General features: G+C 41.4%; 1 protein-coding gene across 1 annotated transcript in view; it reads right to left on the minus strand.

Annotated features, from left to right (window-relative positions):
* Positions 1-1,250: 1,250 nt before the first annotated feature.
* The window catches only part of cpped1 (calcineurin-like phosphoesterase domain containing 1), a 49,614-nt gene continuing 29,635 nt past the window's right edge, over positions 1,251-21,229 (minus strand). The window contains exon 6 of the mRNA XM_063481538.1: positions 1,251-3,853. Within this exon, the coding sequence (XP_063337608.1) occupies positions 3,627-3,853 (227 nt within the window). The 3' untranslated portion in view covers positions 1,251-3,626. The remainder of the gene's footprint in view (positions 3,854-21,229) is intronic.

Raw genomic sequence — 21,229 nt, forward strand, 5'->3', positions numbered from 1 at the left:
GAGCTAAGAGTGACATCCGATGTGGTCTTCTGCTGCTGCAGCCCATTTGTTTCGACTTTTCATATGTGCCGCATTCAGAGATGCTCTTGTGCATACTTTGTTTGTAATGAGTGCTTATTTACATTCCTATCAGGTTGAAGCAGTATGGCTGCTCATTACATTTTCTCTTTTTCAGACCATTCTCTAGAAACCCTAGAGATGGGTGTGTCCGTTCCAATCCCAGTAGATCAGCATCTGTTACCATCTGGGTCAACTACCATGCCACATTCAAAACTACTTAATTATCTTTCTTCCTCATTCTGAATAAATGGAATTTAAGTTGCAGGTCGTCTTGACCATGTTGACGTGGCTAAATGCATTGAGTTGTTGCCATGTGATTGGCTGATATTAGGACTTGAACACGTGTAACAAAGTAGCCATTGACTGTGCACCTTTAAAACGTTTTCTACGTGTACTATTTCTACTTCCTAAAAAAAAATACGCCTTGTTTACTAAAAGAAACTGGCCTATCTTGGTTATAAAAGTATAAAATATAACAGAGGAGGAGTTCAGAGATGGCTCAATGTTGTTTCCTGGGAGCGGATTTCAGAAGTGTCCAAAGTTCTTGTATAACACAAATTAACACTACATCTCACTGCTGTTTAGACACATGCATGAGAAATTGTTTGTGTGAGCTGAGCTTGTAAAGTAGTAACAGCTACAAACGAATGAACACAAAAAAAAAGAAGAAGAAAGAAATCACAGAGTTCGTTGCTGTTAGAGAAAAATCAACATTTATTATAAAAATACAATTGGCTGTCACAGTAATATTGTTCAGTATGGTCATTCGTTAGAATTCAACACAGGAACAAGTCAAAGTTGTGTAATGCCATCCCCCAACATATATATATACACACACACACACACACACACACACACACACACACACACACACACACACACACACACACACAAATTTATGGAAGAAACGTGCACAAAAACGACATTTAGACACACATCCTCAAAACAGATAAAAGAACAAAGTGGCTGAGCTCGTCTACCGGGGAGGATATAAAAATAGATAAGGACATAAGGTTCCTTCTCAGACAGGAAATGAAGGAGATGGACTCAGTCGTCTTTCACACATCACGCTCATTATCCATTCCTCTCAGATGCCGCCTCCTCCCTCTATCGCACGCCGACTTTTTGGAAAAGAGACAGAATCCGTCAGTGTGAAATGAGGTCAGTGATCACATCGCCAATGGAAAATCACCTACAGTACCCACCAGACCACGGACGAACACACACACACACACACACACACACACACACACACACACACACACACACACACACACACTCTCCGACACTGGCAGTCTCTCTCCGAGACACACACACAGATGTGTTGCTAAATGGTTGCCATGACAACTCTGTTAGGTTCCCAGTCGGTCAGGGAGAGTGTGAGAGTCTGTGTGTGGAAAGTGTAATTGAGTAGAGTGATTTAGGGCTCACAAAGAAAGTCATTTAGTTTCAGAAACGTCCATTTTAAAAGACAATTCCAGGACCGTTGGCTCCCAAATAAGCTTGCAGCGAGTCGACCGTTAACACTGTGACTAAACGGTCAGGAAATACTGTCCTCCTCCTCCTGCTGACACACCGCAGCACCGTCACATCATCGGTCTGACACCTCCTTAAGTTTGGCTTTCATCGGACAATTGCACTTCATTTCTTTATTTACGTCTCCAGGTCTGGTTTGCCGCACAGACGCCGACGTGCGCGGATTAAAGCGAACTAGGTGTGCTTGAAGTGTGAGCTGCCGCGTTGTAAATTTCGACTCAAGCTCCAGCCTAATGATGAAATATTTTCATCTGAGCCGTTCGTCTGCTTCTCTCCGTCACAGTGAGAGAAAATCACAGTCAGTTTGATCTATGCTTCAATAAAATCGTAACTGGGAGCCACGGGTGGATATTGCAACACTCGCACTACAGAGTCATTCATGGGTAATATGATGCCATCTTAAATTTTTCGAGAGATTCTGATTAAATCACGAGCTATTATAGAAACTATTTATGGTCCCAATTCCTTTGCCATCCAATTTATTTACATTGTGTAATCACCTATTCATTTAGGTTCCCTTGTTAGTGGCGGGGTCCACCATTCCACCACACTAGGCTTTAAATTGCCTTCATGAGCACATTAAGTAGCGCAGCGTGTAATCTGTACAGACGTATGAATATGAATGTGAATATGCAGAGTGGAGCTTTAATGTCCACTCCCATTTGAGCAGGTTTCGGTTGCAAGTTAGCGTGTCTGTGGCGAGCTTATGCTGGAATTAAAAATGAAAATCAAGCTTCAATCTAAATTCTGCATTTGTAAACAACGACTACGGCATGAAACATGAAGTCCTGGCCTGGAGATCTTCTCTGTTTGGCAGTTTTTCCATTTTATCACACAGATATCAACCTCGCTGTTTACTTTCTCTCCAAACCTGAGCCAGAGCTGCAGCTCAAGTGTATAAATGTTCAAACATGGGCAAGTCTGTTTTTTTTCTAAGGTGGTCACAGCAAAGGTGGTGGATTTGTTTACTGTACCAATGAAAAACCAGCAAGCTTAAAACTAGTCTTAGTTAAAAGTGAGATTGTCAGTTTTGTTGTAGTTGACAATGATAAAGAACAATCTGTGAGGTCAGCTTATATTAAAAGACTCTTGATAACTGCTAAAAAGAGGGAGGGGGGGGCTACAAACAAAGAGATGACAGATGTACAACATTAAACAGAAAACACATACACACATCATAAGGTGATGTTAAAGATTGCATAGGATGGCCAAAAAAGGCATTAGACTGCAGGAAGAGCAAAGAAGACAATTTAGGAACATTAAAAGGAAAATTCCAACTTTTCACAATTTTGAACTGATTACATTAAAGAAACAAGAGCTGAGGTGGACTTTCCCCCCCTCAGTCTCATCCTTTTTACATACTCTTGTTGTGTCCTACATCTCCCATCATGCCTCTGGAATGTTCCAAAGGCAAACTGAGCAAACAAACCCCAAACCCGCTTCACTGTTTTAAGTTGGAATCTTCTTTTAAAGATGGAAAACTCTGGATATGCTCAAAGTCACACACATAACACATACACTGGACCGCACAGACAGACCGAGCTAGTGGCCTGAGGATGTGATGCTACTTCAGATACAGGAGGACTGCACTTGTCAATACAAGAACCCACGAGTCTTAAAACACATTCAAAGATCTCTGTGTGGTGCTTTTAGGAGAGTGGGAAGCACAGATAACATCTAACCCTCCAAGAGATGCTTGCAAGAAAACATTCAGTCGAGACAAAATAAACTGGAAGATTCTGTACACTTGACTACCTGTGACTGACATTTTTGCTGGCTTTGAATTCACTGCTTTTCTTCTCATAACTATTTAAATTATGTTGTTTTCACTTTGATGAAATTAACAGAGTTTTTGATGATTCAGTCGTTGGAGAACCCAAATCTGGGTCTGGTAGACCATAAGAATAATCTCCTGTCTGATTAGAACAAGTGATCTCATAATACTGTAGCACGTTGCAACAATGTGCTGAATGTAAAATATACTAGTCGGTTAACAAAACACCCAGCTTCATTGTTGTTTGAGTGTTCGCTCAGGCCTGCAGGAGTTTCTTGAGGTCCTCGTCTAAGCCTCGAGCCCTCAGCTGCTCCAGGCTGTAGTAGCGATGGATGACGTTGTCTGCAGTCACTACCACCACCCTGACTCCGTGGGTGTCCTCTCCCAGCTGGCAGCCGATGGCCGAGCTTACGACCATGTCCAGGCCACCGTGGCAGCCCCCGGCATTACGGTGATAATGACCGGAGAAGACCGCCTTCACCCCTGCAGCGAGGAGGGACAGAGAGGTAGTGGTGAATGGTACGGGATGCTGAATTTACAATAAATTGGAGGCAGAACAATATTAGATTTTACAGGCTGATACTGGATTATGAATTTCTATTTAGATTTATTTTAAACATTTTTCTATGATATGGTGAAAAACAATTACAAATATTTCACAGCTTTTAGAGTTTTATTGGCAAATAAATCACAAAGAGTCAGTATTTACAGCCCTGATCCTTCTTCTTCATAACTTTTACAATTCTCTGTGGGATGCAGAACGTTAGCTTCTGGGTCAAATTCTAGATGAACCAATCCTGCCTTATCAGTGCTTGAAGTAGATCAGTTTGTGGGCTTCTGCCTGCCCACCTGCTTTCTGGGGATTGACTATAGATTTGATTAAGATCTGGAAAGTTTTCTGGCCATGGATGCAAAATGGAGCCACTTGGTTATCTCCTTTGCGTTGTGACAAGGTGCTCCATCATGCTGGAAAATGCATAGATTGTCACCAAATCACTGCTGGATGGCTGGTAGAAGATTGTCTTTGAGGGCATATTTAGCATGGTCAATCCTTAACAAGCACAAGCACCCAAATGTGTCATGAGCGTCGATCACTGAAAAGGCAGGAATAGGGTGGCATCATTTAGGTCTATGATATATATATATATTTTAAAAGTCACTGTTTAATAGCTTTCCAGCATTGTATTTTATATACCACTTAGCAACACCTCTTGACTGATTGCGTGCTACTTTTTTTTAAAGTTTCCTCCCTGGCCTGTGTGCTGCAGATGCCTTCAGTTGCTGCTTGTTTCTGGGTCTTTCTACATTCAGTTTTGTTTTTAATAACTGAAAAAGATGCTCTATTTAGTTGAAATCATGCGAATGACTTGGCCTTCATAAACTCTTTGGGTTGCTTTTGCAGTATGCGTTCATAGTGCAGTGCTAGCTGATTTTTTTCAGGACTGTGCAGGCTCTTTCATGCGTTTTCTGGAAACATTTGATCTAGTCTTCTTGTTCTTGAGTGTAACCAGTGGTTTGCACCTAGATATAAACCCTTTGTATTTGCATTTCTGACAGTGTCTCTTGGCTAGTTATTGTGAATAGATTTTTCTTAACCAACGACAAAATTCTGCGATCATCCACTTTAGTTGCATGATCAAACAAACAAACAAAAAAGCAAGGAAATAAAAGCAGAATAATCTAAAAGGTGAGATGAATCGGGTAAAGAATCAGTGATGTACAGCAGGAAAAAAGGGGCAAAAAAGGAAAAATATGATATGATGTAAAGACTCAAAACTGGAAATTTACAAAGGGAGGAAGGAAATGAGAGAAAGGAACAGACGGAAAAGCAAACTGTGGAACCTTCCACTTGTCACATAGGAAACTTTCATTAGGGTGGTTGCGATTTTCAATTTGATTTCAATTACAAACAGCATCATTATATAGAATGGTGAGGCTTTGGCTTGGCCCTGCGGCAGTCATGCTGTGTCACTTCAGTTGAGATGAATGCACACTTAAAATGGCATGCCAAACAAGCCTCAGTTTGAATGAGGGGTGCAAGATAAGTTGTTTTTCTGTGTGAAGGTTGTATTTGTCTACAAATTTGTTTCTCGTTTGTGGGGAGAAACAATTGGACTTTTAAGCAAGCTCCTCTCATTTCTGGCCAATTTTCACTTGAGCGACGGGTAAACACAAGGTCAGAATGTGAATTTTAGGGGGAGAATTTTAGATAAGAAAAGATAAGGTGACGCTTGTCACTGGATTAATGCTTTAATATTAGGATATAACAAGGTCCAATACAGTAGGTCCCCAAATTTCTAGACATTTCCAAAAATATTTCAGCTACGGTTCTATAATGAATAAAGACTCAGAATGAATACTGGCTTAACACGAGCTTAAAGCAATTATTTTTGGTCAGAAGACCAGCGGTAATTGGATTATTGATTCAAAAGCTGGTAAAAGGTTATAAGTGGATCCCAAATGTAGTATTTACATTTGAAATCTGCTCTCAGTACAAGTGAAAAAGTCTATCCTTAGGCTTAAAAAAAACAACAGAAATCCACCAGAGAAAGCAGAGAAGATTAGGAGTGGTCACATTAACAATTCAGTACATTCTAAGAAAACAAAATGCTGGATGGCCGTGGACGAACACAGTGGCGTATGAGCACAACATGGAGCTCAGAAAGGACATATTAGATGCTGCCCATGCCAACCAGTCACCAATCAGTCTCTAGATGTATGTGACAGCAGCCTAAGATCAAGGATCAAGGAAAGTATGAAGACTCCATGGAGTAGCTTACAATGGCAACCATATATCGTCATCTGTAAAACACTGAGAAGCAAGTGTGACGACTTTGGTATTTGTGGTTTCCAAAGGGAATCTGTCAAAAGTTTATAATCGATGATGTGGTACAAACTATAAAAACTGTTTCCAAGGACACAAGCAGCTTTAGAGTTATACAGTCTGCTCAGATTAAGCAAACGCAGCTAAGGTGATTGGAAATGCTCCATAGTAACGGTGCACAGTGATCCAAAGCATACTGCGAAAGCAACCCAGGAGTTGCAGGAAACATTCTGTCAGGGTCAAATCAATCACTTCATCACATTTTGCTAAGTGACACAAAACTAGTTGCCTGCGAAGAAGCCTCAAAGTACTTAAAACTAATTTGTGGTCAAGTTAATAGGTGAAATTAAACTTTAAAATGGGGGACTGTGAAAAAAACGATGGTTGTAAATCCTGAATGTTTCACTCAATACTTGTGTTCAAACCCCTGAATTAATTTTCTGGAGCTAAACGTACTTGTGTTTGCAAGTTGCACACGTACGTGTAGGTGAGAGGGAGGGTTGAAATTAGTTTACAGCCGCCTTTTGGCAGAAAACGCGAGCTGCTCTATTTTCCAACGGCAAGTGTTTCCATGGAGGGAAGTCTGGCTGCTCGCTGCCTCATCTCTGGAGAGACACCCGGCCAAAAAAATAATGAAAACTGGCAACAAAAGAGGATAAATTTCAGCCTGTTCATGAGAAAGACATCGGTCTGTCTCAGAAATCTGCACAACAAAGACAAGGAAGATCCCTCCCAGAAAGCTCTCATGTATCCACCGCTGATACTACTTCGATGTTGGCACCGTGAAATTGCCCTGAATCATCAAGTCCGCCATTCTGCATAATCAAACAGCAGCAGAATACAAATGTGACCTAAATTTGTATTAATATTCGGAGCTGTGTGAGGACAGCGGTTGCACATGATGGACCATTAAATAATTAATCCGCCGTAGATGAGAATGGATGATTTAAGGCTTGTATGGGTGTATGCCTGGGCTAAATTCATTTCCAATAAAAACCTGGAGCAGCGTCGTGTGTGTCCAACCCTTCAGTGACTTGTGGGTGGGCCTGCAGCTACATCGTCATGGACCACACAGATTCATTGAATGTGTGTATATCTGTGTGCCCAGGAATACCAGCCTTCATGTAACCTTGCCACTTCTCCAGGTGACCGACTAACTGAGCAGGCTCAGAACTGTCTAGTCCTGTGGTTGCAAATGTGTGTGTCCTTGTTATTTTATTTAATGCGTTTTACATAAGAGCTGAAAGGCCATAAATGCCCTCTATGACTGTAGGACAAAGCATGTACTCATTATTCTGTATGATTATCAGTATGTGTGTGCTCTGTGCTGAAGGCTTCCCATGCTAGTGTTTTTATATCTATCCCACAAGAAATTATACAGTTCATCTACATTTATTCGGACCCCGTGAATGACAACAAAGCGAAGAAGCGACAGAAGTGTGAACCAGGGGAAATGTTTGATTGCATCACCTGATGACTCAGTTATCGAGGCCGACTGTGGAAATGCTGGATTTGCTACAGTATCCACATGAGAGATGCGACTTCTTCATCACCTCAGAAAAAAAAGACCTCAGAAAGATGAGATGGTGGGAGGAAGACGCTAAGACGGCAATAGTGAAGAAGTGAGAGACGAGGATTAATCCTGTAATAATAATGACGAATGAACCAGCGGGAGAAAGCAGGGAAGAAAAAAAAATCTTTTTGAAGCTGAAATGGTTTCTCTGAACCTCCTCTGAAACTTCCAAAGATACCATGATTAATGCTGCTAAATAAAGTGCGTGGGAGCGTGTAAGTGTGCATATGTACATGTGTCAGTGCGTCTGAGTTCTGTCGCCACATCGCTGATGATCCGCATCCCACACATGCCACAAAACACCATGCAGCAGCAGTGCGCTTCCTTCACATGTATGTGAAACATTTGTGATATATTAATATAGTGATGTTCTGTAGTCCACATTACTATTAGAAAAGCTGGTTTTTACAAAAGCTATAGTAAGACTGTTGTAGAGGCATTACACCTTAGTAAAAGTTAGATGACTGATTCATGACTGATTTATGTTACATTGTACCGTATTTTCCGCACTATAAAGGCACGCTTAAAATCGACAGTGCGCCTTATAATCCGGTGCGCCTTATGTATGAATTCTGGTTGTGCTTACTGACCGTGAACTGATTGTATGTGGTACACGGAACTAAAAAATCTGTCAAAAAATATTCTAGTACGACTTTGGAAAGCTATGAAGCCGCACCGCTTGATGGATTGTCGGAGCATTACGGCTACCGTAGTCAGGACCCTCTTGGACTCGGAGTAATCTGGGTCCAAAACGCTAACTTTCTTCCACTCGATAAAAGTTAACACGAGGGTTTCCGATGGTTAGTGAGAAATGCAATCACATGGCAGGATGCTGTAAACGGACCAAACTTCAGTCAGGAGAACACCTGAGATAATCCATGAACAATACGAGGTTAGTCATTAATATACTGCAACAACACAGGAAGCAGCGAGAGAATTCAACATTAATGAATCAATGGTACGGAAGTGGAGGAAGCAAGAAGAATGACTTCCAATCCAATCCAGTTTTATTTATAAAGCACTTTAAAATACCCAGCACAGGAACAAAGTGCTGTACAGAAAATACATTAAAACAATAAAATAACAGAAAACAGCAAAGATAAATAAATAAAACACATAATAAATAAAATTAAAACAGCCCTATATTAAAATAAAAACAAGATAAAACAGCATCAAATCACCTAAAAACAACTGAAATAAAAATAAAAACCAACATCTCACGTGGTGTCAAAGGCCAGGGTAAAGAGGTGGGTTTTCAAGAGTGACTTAAAAACAGGTAAAGAACTGGCCTGTCTAATCTCTAAAGGAAGCTCGCTCCACAGTTTTGGAGCTGCTACAGCAAAAGCACGATCTCCTCTGAGTTTACGCCCAGTCCTGGGTACATTCAGGAGCAGCTGATCAGCTGACCTGAGAGAGCGGGTGGGTGTATAAGGCTGTAGCAGCTCAGAGAGATAAGATGGGGCGAGGCCATGAAGAGCTTTAAAAGCAAATAAAAGAATTTTAAAATGAATCCTAAAAGAAATGGGCAGCCAGTGAAGTGAAGCTAAAACAGGGGAAATGTGCTCAAACTTTTGAGTGCCAGTTAAAAGACGAGCTGCGGCATTTTGCACCCTCTGTAGATGACTAATATATGATGCACTGACCCCAATATAAAGTGCATTACAGTAATCCAGCCGAGTGCTAACAAAGGCGTGGATCACTGTCTCAAAGTGCTGCTGTGAAAGAATTGGCTTTATTTTTGCCAGCTGCCTGAGGTGAAAGAAGCTAGATTTTACCACTGCCTTAATCTGATTTTCAAACTTCAGATCACAGTCCACTTTGACCCCCAGGTTTGTGACAGTTGGCTTAACATACTGGGCCAAGGAATCTACATACACATTGGGGGTCTCAGTGGGGCTACCAAAAACCATTACCTCTGTCTTTTTATCATTGAATTTTAAAAAGTTAACAGACATCCAAGCCTTAATGTCGTCGAGACACTGAAGTAATGGCTGTGTAAGGTATCTGCCTTTTTTCTTTAGAGGGACATAGATCTGACAGTCATCAGCATAAAAGTGGAAAGCAATGCCGTGCTTTCTCAGTACAGAACCAAGAGGAAGCAGATATAAAGAGAAGAGGAGGGGGCCTAGAACTGAGCCCTGTGGGACACCACACAAGAGAGGAGCGGAGGACGACACATAGTCACCGAGACTGACACAAAAAGTTCGCCCCGCCAAGTAGGACCTGAACCACTCCAGTGCTGTGCCCCTAATGCCCACCCAGTGCTCCAAACGAGAGAATAAAATGGCATGATCCACAGTATCAAACGCAGCTGTCAAATCTAAAAGCACAAGAACAACACAGTCCCCAGCATCAGTTGCTAAAAATATGTCATTAAAAACTTTTAAAAGGGCTGATTCGGTGCTATGAAAGGGTTTAAAACCAGATTGGAAAACCTCTAACACATTTTGCTTTTCCAGGAAGGCCATTATTTGGCTGTAAACTACCTTTTCAAGAATTTTAGAAAGAAAAGGTAGTTTGGAGATAGGCCTGTAATTTGCAAGAACCGTAGGATCAAGAGCAGGTTTCTTAATCAGGGGTTTGACTACTGCATGCTTAAAATCTTTAGGGACAACGCCTGACATCAGACTATGGTTTACCAGCTCAAGAACCAAAGGACCAACTGTAGGTAACACCTCTTTTAAAAGTCGAGGAGGCACAGCATCATTTGGAGACCCTGTAGGCTTAAGACGACCAACAGTCTCCTTTAGAAAGGACAGAGTTACAGGCTCAAAACTGTCAAAGACAGCAGAGCAGGAAACAGAGACTGAGGGGTCATGAGCACAAGGACAGATTTGAGCCCTTGTGGAGGAGACCTTCTCAATAAAAAAGTGTAAAAAATTTTCACAGGCTTCTGATGAGGGCTCGATACAGTCAGCATATGGTGCACTAAGAACAGAGTTAATAGTTTTAAATAAAACACGCGAGTTGTGGCAGTTTGACAAAATAATGTCAGATAAGTGTTTTCTTTTGGCATCTTTTACAGTTCTTTGATATTGACGCCAACAGTCCTTCAGCATCTGGAACGACACTTGTAGTTTGTCCTTTTTCCACTTGCGCTCAGCTCGACGGCAGTCGCGTCTGACAGCTCGGGTCATGTCGTTCAGCCAGGGCTCATATTTAGTTTTAGGCAGCCTGGTTTTTAATGGAGCCACAGTGTCCAAAGCAGTCCGACAGGTGGAATAAAACCATGAGCTCAGTTCCTCAGTCTGGCTGCATAAAAAATCCGGGATCTTACAGATCTGGTCAAAGACTGTTGAAAAGTGTTCAGCAGTGGAGGAGTTAAAAACACGACAGCGCTGAGCAGCAGCGCGAGGTTTAACTGAGGCACAGGCAAGAGGAACTTCAAACATCACAGGACTGTGGTCAGAAAACACAGCATCACAAATCTCTATGTTAAAAACAGAAAAGCCATGAGATAAAACAAGATCAAGTGTGTGTCCACGTTCATGTGTGGGACCTGTCACACATTGCACCAGATTAAACGAATCAATAAGGTTTAAAAAGCCCTTCGCCATGGGCATATCAGGACAACACACGTGAATATTAAAATCCCCAACAATAAGAACACGATCATATTTTGGCATGAATTCAGCCAAGAAGTCAGCAAAATCACCCACAAAGTCCTTATTGTATTTTGGAGGCCGATAAACCACCGCACACAACACTGTGTGAGAGCAGCCCAACTCAAACACAGACAGTTCAAAGCTGGTGAACGACGGGGTTGATAGCTGCTTACATTTGAAATTACTTTTAAAAATCGTAGCTATTCCTCCTCCTCGGCCCAACATACGCGGGGAATTAAAATAGCAGCAATCGCCAGGTAGAAGATCTGAGAAGATGCTGCACTCACCGGCGCTCAGCCACGTCTCGCACACACAGAGAAAATCCAGTCCTTGGGATGTGAAAAAATCCTTCAGAATAAACGTTTTATTCGCTAGGGACCTAGCATTTACCAGGCCAATCCTGGCGGTAAGCGGCGGATCCCCGTCGCTAGCCGTCCTAGAAGCCCGACACAGAGGCCGCAGGTTCCGCAGATTCACACCACGCCGGCGGGGACGAGGAGAGCAGGGTTTTCGGGACTGGGACGTCCCATCCAGGCCGAGGACAGGTACCAGCCAGGCACAGACAGGATCCAACGATCGCCGAGAGAAACGGAGGTTTGGCACCGCTCCTTGTTTTCTGGATAAGGGCTTAAGAGAATACCTTAAAGAAGCTTTCAGCTTCACCAGGAAGCCAGCCCGGCGACCCCGGCGACGGCACTTATGCCGGAGTGGTGGATCTGGAACACGGCACAGGTGAGCCGGGATCTCCGATATTAGCGGGGGCAAAGTTTTATGTCCAGCTTGGTTCCACTTTGCCCAGCCTTTGGCAGAAGGTCGGAGATCCAATAGGGTTAGGCGATCATACACCAAGAGAGAGTTGGCATTTATTACAATAGTCAATAAAATCAAAACAAACAAACATAACACTGGCAGTGACAGACGGCAAGCCACACACACCGGCGCCATCTTGCACACAAATGTTATTCAAGAATGACTTGAATAACATTTGACTTTTGTTACGATTAACCTCGAACCCGAACTCTTTCATGGCATGCATTTTTAAATTCTCTTTGCTATTTGGGCTGTTTGGGACCTGATGAATGTAAAACCAAAGAATTACCAGATTTTTTTTTTTACCTGATTTTTGTTTTTGAGAAAAATGAGATGAGAACATTCGTTCTAAATTTCAATAGAAGAGTGGCAGTATAGTGTCCTCGTAAGTGGACACTATACTGCCACTGCTTGTAGAGCAAAATCTTGTATTTTTTTCTAGACAACCCAAAATGTGATGTCCACATACGTGGACGCCAGATCGTAGGAGGTTAATGCGCCTTATAAGCCGATGCGCCTTGTGTATGAAAACAGACCCGTTCATCGACAGTGGGCCTCATGGTCCAAAAAATACGGCAGTCAAAAACATTACATTTAGAATGTACAGCGGTGGTCAGTCTGTTTCTGCTCCTGTTTGCTCCAGAGTCCAGAGATCCGCCCTGGAGTTTTCCCTATTTATGTAAGCTGTTTACCTCAGCTGTCAATGCAGAGTGATAGGAGTGCACTATTATTTAGTCTGGAGGAGGATATAAAACTCTGAGACACGGTTCAATGAGTCAGAGAAGCTCGCTTCTAACCAGTGACAACAATACTGAGGTGAGTTATTGAGGATATGCTGAACTGTTGGTAAGCTGTTATTGCTGCTGTTAGCTACTGTTAGCTGTTAATAGCTGATATTAGTGAGATTATCCTTGAAGTGGATCTGAAATTGTTGGACACTGTTTGCTCTAATGCTTAATGAATAAACGCTCAAAAGATGTGAGAATGTAATCAAACTGTTTATCAGAGGGAAACTGTGATTTTAGAAAACTCAAGCCTAACATTAGCTGGCACAATATTAGCTTATAAACAGCTGTTGTTGTCAGCTATCTGGAGACGGGAGGGTCACGTGTCTAATCTGCTGACAATAAGTCATTCTAACAATATCTGGAATAAATGAGCACATGTCTGCAGGTTTTTGTGTATTATAGGCCTGACTTCATTTTTGGAGATGAGGCTTGAGGTGTAGAAGGAAGAGAATGAGATTTTTATTAAGATGACAATTTCTGTGGTGAAGGGAATCCAATCTGAGATGATAAAACATAGGTATGATCCTTCGTATCTTGAGAGTTAAGGTACCGGCACAAATTTAAATGCACCTCAATGGCATACAAACACTCACAACTTCTCCTCCACCTTTTGGTGTATTCCATATTTGGCCACACACATAACACAGTTACTCAAAGGAGATGTTTTTCCCCGCCACTTTATTCAAATATGGTGGGGAAACATGGTAGCTGCCACAAACCGGTGCCCACTCCTATGTATTTTTATTAGTCATTTTAACTTTATAAAAATGCATCAACTTGCTGGAAGATGTATATGCAGACTACTCTATGTATATTTATGAATAAAATTGTATTTTTTTCTATTTTTCTATTAAAAAATTCTCAGAAATGATTGACTTTAAGGTCCTACTCACATTGGGTCAGTGCCGAAGCCCAATTTTACTCCTAACCCTAACGCTTCCAAGTGTGCTTTTAGATATTCACTCCTTGTTATTACACTCTGCTTTTTTCAGTGTTGCATTTGTGGTGACACACATGACAGACAAATACATTATTTAACACAGTTTTCAGTAATGTGTCATGGAGGCTACTGTGGCTAGACGTGTACCTTGTTCTAGTCCAACTAAAGCACTCCTTAGAATCCCTTTAAACTGGTCAGGGTACGGTTAAGTGGTGACACTGATTAAGCAAAGTGGGCTCTGGAGGTCAAATGAGATTGACCGTGGTATGGATCACCCAGTCCGAGACTTGCTGCACCCTTAGATCAAGTCTCACACTGAAACACACAAGTCTTTTTGCACGACTATCAGACCTCTTTTAGGACACCACAACACACAACAGGCTCTTTTTTAAAAGGTCTAAAAATAGCTGAGATTTGATGTGAAGTGGTCCAATAGAAAATATGGATGTTTTGGAAATGGATCAGCCTACCCTGTGGGATTGTTCCAGTGGCTTTCACAGAGCAAAACCAATTTCATAGAAACAATTTAGATAAGCCCCAGTCACCTACCCTGACCCGAATTCGTTTGAGTGTACCCCTTTCACAGAAGTATCATTATGTGGTTTTAGAAGTCAAAGACTCCACTCGGGCCCTTGTTTGCTAAAAAACACTCAGAGAAAAAGATGGCCTGTCTGAGACAGAAAAGCATCTTCAATCTCTAAAAGACTGTCTGTATGAATAAAAGATAAACAACTGAAAAAAAAAATAGAATAAAGGTGTTGAGAAAACGTCTCTGTAATGCAGTCAGAGGATGAAGCTGACCTTTGAAATTGTCTGTCAAAAAGTGAATGTCTGGAAGCTGGGAAAAAAAACAAAAACAATTTAACCACTTCAGGATTGAGTTGAAGGGCATGACGTGCCCATTTAGCACCAGCAACAGCAGGGAAATTAGCAGCTTGTACTGAAGTTGCAGTCATATCAACCATTTAAACCGATTTAGACATACAGCTATGGTGCTATTATCTGTTTTTTCAGACATACAACTAAAAACTTGGTTGAAATGCTCTTTGTGGTATGATTAACAATTAATGGCACTAAATATCATGCTTCAAGCTAAATGCTAGTTAACATTTGCCAATAAAAGTTTTGTTTATTTTTTCTGTATTTTTGTACTTGCAGGCTGGGTTATGAAATGCTAATGGCGCTAGATGAAAAGTTAAGCTTTTTTATTTCAAATTCTTTAAAAATAGTTCACAAGATTCCTTTCATATAAACCATTCATTCTGCTTTTTTACCCAATCATTCATCCCACTGGTATAAAACATGTTAACCAATAAACTAAACATCACCAATAAATCATAGTAGTGAGTAGTAGTTCTGTCCTGACACAACCTGTCTGAATTCCTCCTTCACCCACTTACTTACTCAGTCACTGACTATCAAGCTGTTTTCACATTTGAACTTCAGACAATTTTGGAAGCAGGAAATAGTCTGCTTCAGACATATTCACACTACTGTAAATAATCTGTGTAGTTTAGGAGACTACTTGGATAAAGCTTCAGGAAGCACCACACACGATGCCCATCCATTAGTGGGTAAATGCACTGAACTATTAGCTGTACAACCAGCCATCAAACTGAGGTTTGATATACTAGGAAACTGACAGGTTAAAGCTGGCAAATGTCCAATCTGACTGCCGACATTTGCATATTCACACATTCCTCTGTCGGATACGTGAGAGAAAAGTTTAGGGCTATGGTGTACATGTGGCAACAGTTTCTTCTACCACTACGACTGTGTTATGTCTCAACTACCAGTCCTGATTTAAACCTTAATTATACTCTGTCGCTGACACATCCACGGAGAGCTGGGAAACCATGACGGACTAGTCATTCCTATTAAACTTTGAAGTTCATTGCCTGGGGTGCATGTGTAGCTGTTGAATTGTAAAATAAAGTCTCCGTGGATGAGTCTGCATGGTCAGGCAGGAAAGTGGATATGTGCAGGAATGCTCATGCTTGCTGTCCCATGATGAAATTGTGGATTGGTAGGCAGTAGTGTTCATGAACTACCCTTGTACAACTTGCCTCACATGCCTTTTTCTTAGTGATCAAAGCCAACAAGACAAGCAGTTTTCAATTCATGTCTGACCAACCCTACATGCTGATTTCAAGTGCTTTCAAGTTGAAGATAAATTAACTTCTTTATAACTTTCTTGAAGACGTGCCACCTGCTGCGATTGCATTATAATTGATAATGGTGTCATAGGCCACCACTATTATAGGTTTAATAACGCCCTATCCAGGTGGACATAGAAAGCCTTTCATCCTCTCTGAAACCATCTCTCTTTTATTTTTTGAGACAACCATGACCTATATGACTGCAAACCTACACAGATAAAAAGATAAAAATGATCGATTGAATAGTCTCTACAACGGCCAAACAGGAGGTCCACATAATGCCTGAAAACATACTCCAGAAATGGAAGCTACAGTGTTTCAAATCTCCTGCAATGAATTTACAGGCAGTCTTAAAAAATAACACAGCAGCTGATTTCATGAATTGTTCACCTTCAACCAGAATGGGGACGCCATAGCAAACAAAAGCCGCAATCCTCCAAAGACTGGAGAGCTTTTGAACTTCCAGACACTGCAGTTGGCTACTGCTGTCTCCAGGATAATGACAGCTGGCACTCTTCTGAGAAAATGGTCTTGATTTGACAATGACAAAATACAATGCGCTACTGATTTCGCTTCCTTTCACTCCAATCACAGTTGCGTATCACCTTCCGTTGATTGTTATCCGAAGTGCCTCGAAGTTAAATTGGCGTGGGTGGCCTGGTGGTATGTAAACCCTTAGCTGGTGCCATGGCTCTAGGCATTAAGATATATTGGGAACAAAAATCCTCCTTCTACTGACAATAACACACTAAACCAATTCAGCCACAAATAGAACATAAACCTGTGCTCAGTCGAATTGTCTCGAGTTTCCTGTGAAGCTATATGGCGACAGGAAGAGCAGTAAGTATTCAAAGGATGTTACATAGCAGTATTGCATTTACTATAGGAACATTAGGTCCAATTTCACCACTTTTTTTTTTTTTGTCTGTTTGCCATGCTTTGCTGCATTCTTTCTTTCTCTTGCTAAGTGGGTGCCCTCATGAAAACACAGGCTCTTTGTGCTGATAATTTCAAGTCTTGTCTCGGTCTCTGTGGAAATCCCATTTACCTGTCAGTCTTCAAACAGCACTACGTCTTTTGTGCTTTTCTTTGTGATAAAGACTCCCGTGTGGAGACTGGACTCTGGTTTGACAGATGGAGGTGGGGAGTGTGGGGAGGATGGGGAGGATGGGGGGAGACAGAGGTGGGGGATGGACTGTGCAGAAAATGCTCAGAGTAAGCAGCTGGAGTGATGAAAACATATTGAATGCAAATTTGAAGGGGGGTTAAATTGAATTCCAGTCAGGGGTTGCAGAAAAACGCACAGGAAGGAGACTGGAATTCCAATATGCACTGTATTTTGTGCTATGACTCGTCTATGCTGTAATCACCTGAGCTACATTATTCTTATTTGGTTAGATCCTTCTGAATATTCTGAAGAGCCTTGTGCTTTTAAAATGTTAATAAGATACTGACCGCGAAATAATGGAATAAAAGAGGTAAAGAAACATCAGTGCACATCTAATTAGGTTTGATGTTTATGATCTTTCTATCAATCTCTCCTCCTCTTCATCCCCTTCTTGCTTTACATCATCTCCCTTTAATCTCTTGATCACTGATTTGCAGGTTACAAGATTGGATTCGCTAATTGCGAGCCAAGTTCCCATTTTGCCGCTAAACCGCCTCCCATTGGTTAAAACCTCCAAAAGAATCATTTTTCTTCTAACCTTTCTCCCATTTCTCCTTCGTTCTCTTTTGACACAAACTCCGAATGTAGTTCTGAACAAAGCTGTCATCTGCACATCTGTGAGAATGGCAATGCGTAGGAGTGAACATCCAACATGCGCGCTTGTATTGAAGGGCGGTTGTCATTAAAGTGCAGGTCTGGGAAATAATTCATCATGAAACAGAAGCTGTTGATAATTTGCATGACAGAGGGATACAAAATGATGTAGCATGGAGAAGCATCTTACAGCTCTGGTTCCTCATAAATCACTCTCAGCCATTAGTCACCACGAAGCATCCCCTTCCCTGTGTCCTCCAGCTACACACTGGCACGGGATTAAAATAAAACATGAAAAAGAGCACGCAAACGCATGCAAGGAAGAAGAGATCTTGTGGTGAATGAAAGAGAAAGCAATAAACAAAGGTTTGGTGAACAGCACAATTAGAGACAAGACATTTGGGTTTGCTGATGTATCTAAATTTTCAATTGGACACCATCAGCTAAAGCTCCCAGGTGTCCTCCCTGACACAACCACAGAGGAGAGTGTAGACCTGGCTAGAATTGAACTGGTGACACTGGAGGCACGCAGTCACCATTAATCAGCGATTGCTGTTATATATGCAATGTGTGTGACAATCGATCCTGGTTCCTGGTTAGAAACTGATGGCAAACTTCTGTGACTCTATCCTACCCCCGTCACTCAAGAGCCAATCGACAGCCAAAAAACAAGAGAACGTCTTGTTTTGCATTGCTGCGCTGGTGCAGTTTTTCCTCCCATTATCACCAAGTGTGATTGTTGGGGTTTCACTGTATTATTGTAGAGTTATTACCGGACAAATAAAACCCTTAAAGGTGACGGTGTTTGGGAGTTTGCGCTACAGAAATAAAACTGAATTAAACTGAACTGAAACTGTGCACATAAAATTATAACCTGCTGGGCAAAAAGGGTTTTAAATGGCTTTTGGGGCAAATTTAACCTGTAACAGATTTGACCGAGTCTATACGTGCAGTTTCTATGTCCCAAGTGCATGCATTCACCCATGCATCCATATTCCCTATTAATTGCTCGCCCAATTCAGTGGGGATGGAGTCTATCCCACCTCTCTTAGGGCAAAAGGAAGGTAGGGCACACCCTTAATAGGTAGCTAGTCTATGACAGGGCGAACACAGACAGCTTCAGATTAGGTGCAGGAATTGCTAAATGGTTGATGAGAGGACTCACTTGAAAGACTTTGATGCTGCCAATTCTCAAGGAGGGAGAGCAATAACTTAATAAAATAAAACCCAAACTTGAAAAAAATCAGCTACCAACAGTGGACGCAGCTAGCCGCTAATTGCCGAATTATTTGTTCAACTGTCCATACCTTCCAGACATGCGATTTCAAGTACTTAGGTCATAATTATGAAAAAATTGCACAGCAGGCATCTGTGGGAACTCACTTCCCACAGCTTCACATGCCCGGAGCAGCAGCACTGGGGTGACATGAAAGCCTAAGGTAGCTCAGCACAAATAATCAGTGCTAAACACAATTTTTAGCTGAAATGTCCACTGACAACAGTCAAAAGAGTCTGCCCTTTATTAGTAGTTCTACCATTCACTATGCTATTAGCACTACCTTTCCTGGATTTTGTTTCAGTGCAGTGGTACCTGAAATGATACATCTTGACCTATGCAGCCCTGGTATTCATTCTGAATTCCCAGTGCTACATCCTTAACAACTTCCACCTTTGGATGCGTTAGAAAAAGAGACAAAGACAGACTAAGAGAGCAAGAAACAGAAAAGGCAGAGCATTACTCAGGCTCATGATTAAAACAATGGGGTTAAAGACTTAGCCATGCCCTCTTATCAAATTCCCAGTGGGTGATAAATGTATCTTCACTTTTGAACAGAGTAAAACCCTTGCTGATAAAGACAACCAACGGCGAGAGAGACTGTGAAAGACAGAGAGAAAAAGACAGAGGGGCTATGCAGAGCAGTACACTGCTTATCTTTGCTTCTAATTACCTACTGTACAACTCTTCAGCCGCTAGTAATGCTGGGAATTCCAATGAAATTCTGTATTTTAATTTTGTTGGGTTATTTTTTCCCCCCTCTACACATAAACAGGTTTGGAGGTGAACAAAGGCAGCAGAGAAGTGTGTCTGTACATTCATCCATCCCAGTGTGTAAGTGAGCTCATCCTTAATGTAGAATATAAACCTTGCAGGAGGAGAGAGAAGAAGGAGAGCAAAGAAATCTAATTACAGTACTCCATCTATAAGGAGAGGCGAGGCTGAGAGCACTGTTGGGATTTTGATACTCCACTTGCCGCTGAAAAGTAGACAACAGACCCCGGCGATGGGAATTCAATCTTCTCTGAGGAGTTTCTGGGTGTGCGTAAAACCTGTTTTCTCTAAATTCAACATCCTCGATGAGTGTAAAAGCCTACAATTTTTGCATGTTTTTCTTCCTCTACTTGCAGTATCTAATTCTGTCTGCGCTGGATTTATGTACTGGGGAAAAAAGGAAAAAAAGAAAGAAAAAGAAGCAAAAGTGAGGTACTTTGACATAATGTACAGATACACAGACCACACTTAAAGATATACAGATATGCAGACATCAATGAACACACTGATACTAGTCCAAAATGAACAGTAATTGGCCATAAAAGAGATAGACAATTCTATCTCTCTTACAAATACACCTGATCTTTATAAAGAAAGAATAAGACTTCAAACGGAACTAGATATTCTTCTTACTTCAGAAGCTGAACAACTTCTCCTCCGCTCTCGAGGGTTAGTATATGAACATGGTGATAAAGCTGGTCGTCTCCTGGCACAGCAACTGAAGACTAAAACAGCCTCAAATCAAATTATACAGATAACCGATGATTCAGGCTTAATAACCTCAGATCCAGATAAAATTAATGATACTTTCAGATCTTTCTTTACTCAACTTTATACCTCAGAATCTTTCATAGATGAAAGCCAATTAAATAGTTTTTTAAAAAAAAATTGGATCTACCTAAAGTTTCATCTGAAAATAACCTAAAATTAGACGCCCCTATTACAATTTTAGAAATTAAAGAATCAATACAATCAATGAATAGCGGTAAATCACCAGGTCCAGATGGCTACCCGGTCGAGTTTTATAAAGTTTTTTCAGATCAGCTAGCTCCACTTCTACTGGAAATGTTTAATTATTCGTTCAAACAAGGAACTCTGCCACCTACACTCATGCAAGCCACTATTTCTTTAATTTTTAAAACGGGCAGAGACCCACTGAGCTGCACATCCTATCGGCCAATATCACTCCTCCCGGTAGACGTTAAAATTCTTGCAAAAATCCTAGCCCGGCGACTAGAATCGATTATGCCCTCAATTATCTCAGAGGACCAGACGGGATTTATAAAAGGAAGACGTTCATACTCTAACATAAGAAGACTTCTTGGTGTCATTCTTTCTCCATCATCCT

The sequence above is a fragment of the Pelmatolapia mariae genome, linkage group LG8, assembly GCF_036321145.2.
Source record: "Pelmatolapia mariae isolate MD_Pm_ZW linkage group LG8, Pm_UMD_F_2, whole genome shotgun sequence".
Taxonomy (NCBI): Eukaryota; Metazoa; Chordata; class Actinopteri; order Cichliformes; family Cichlidae; genus Pelmatolapia; species Pelmatolapia mariae.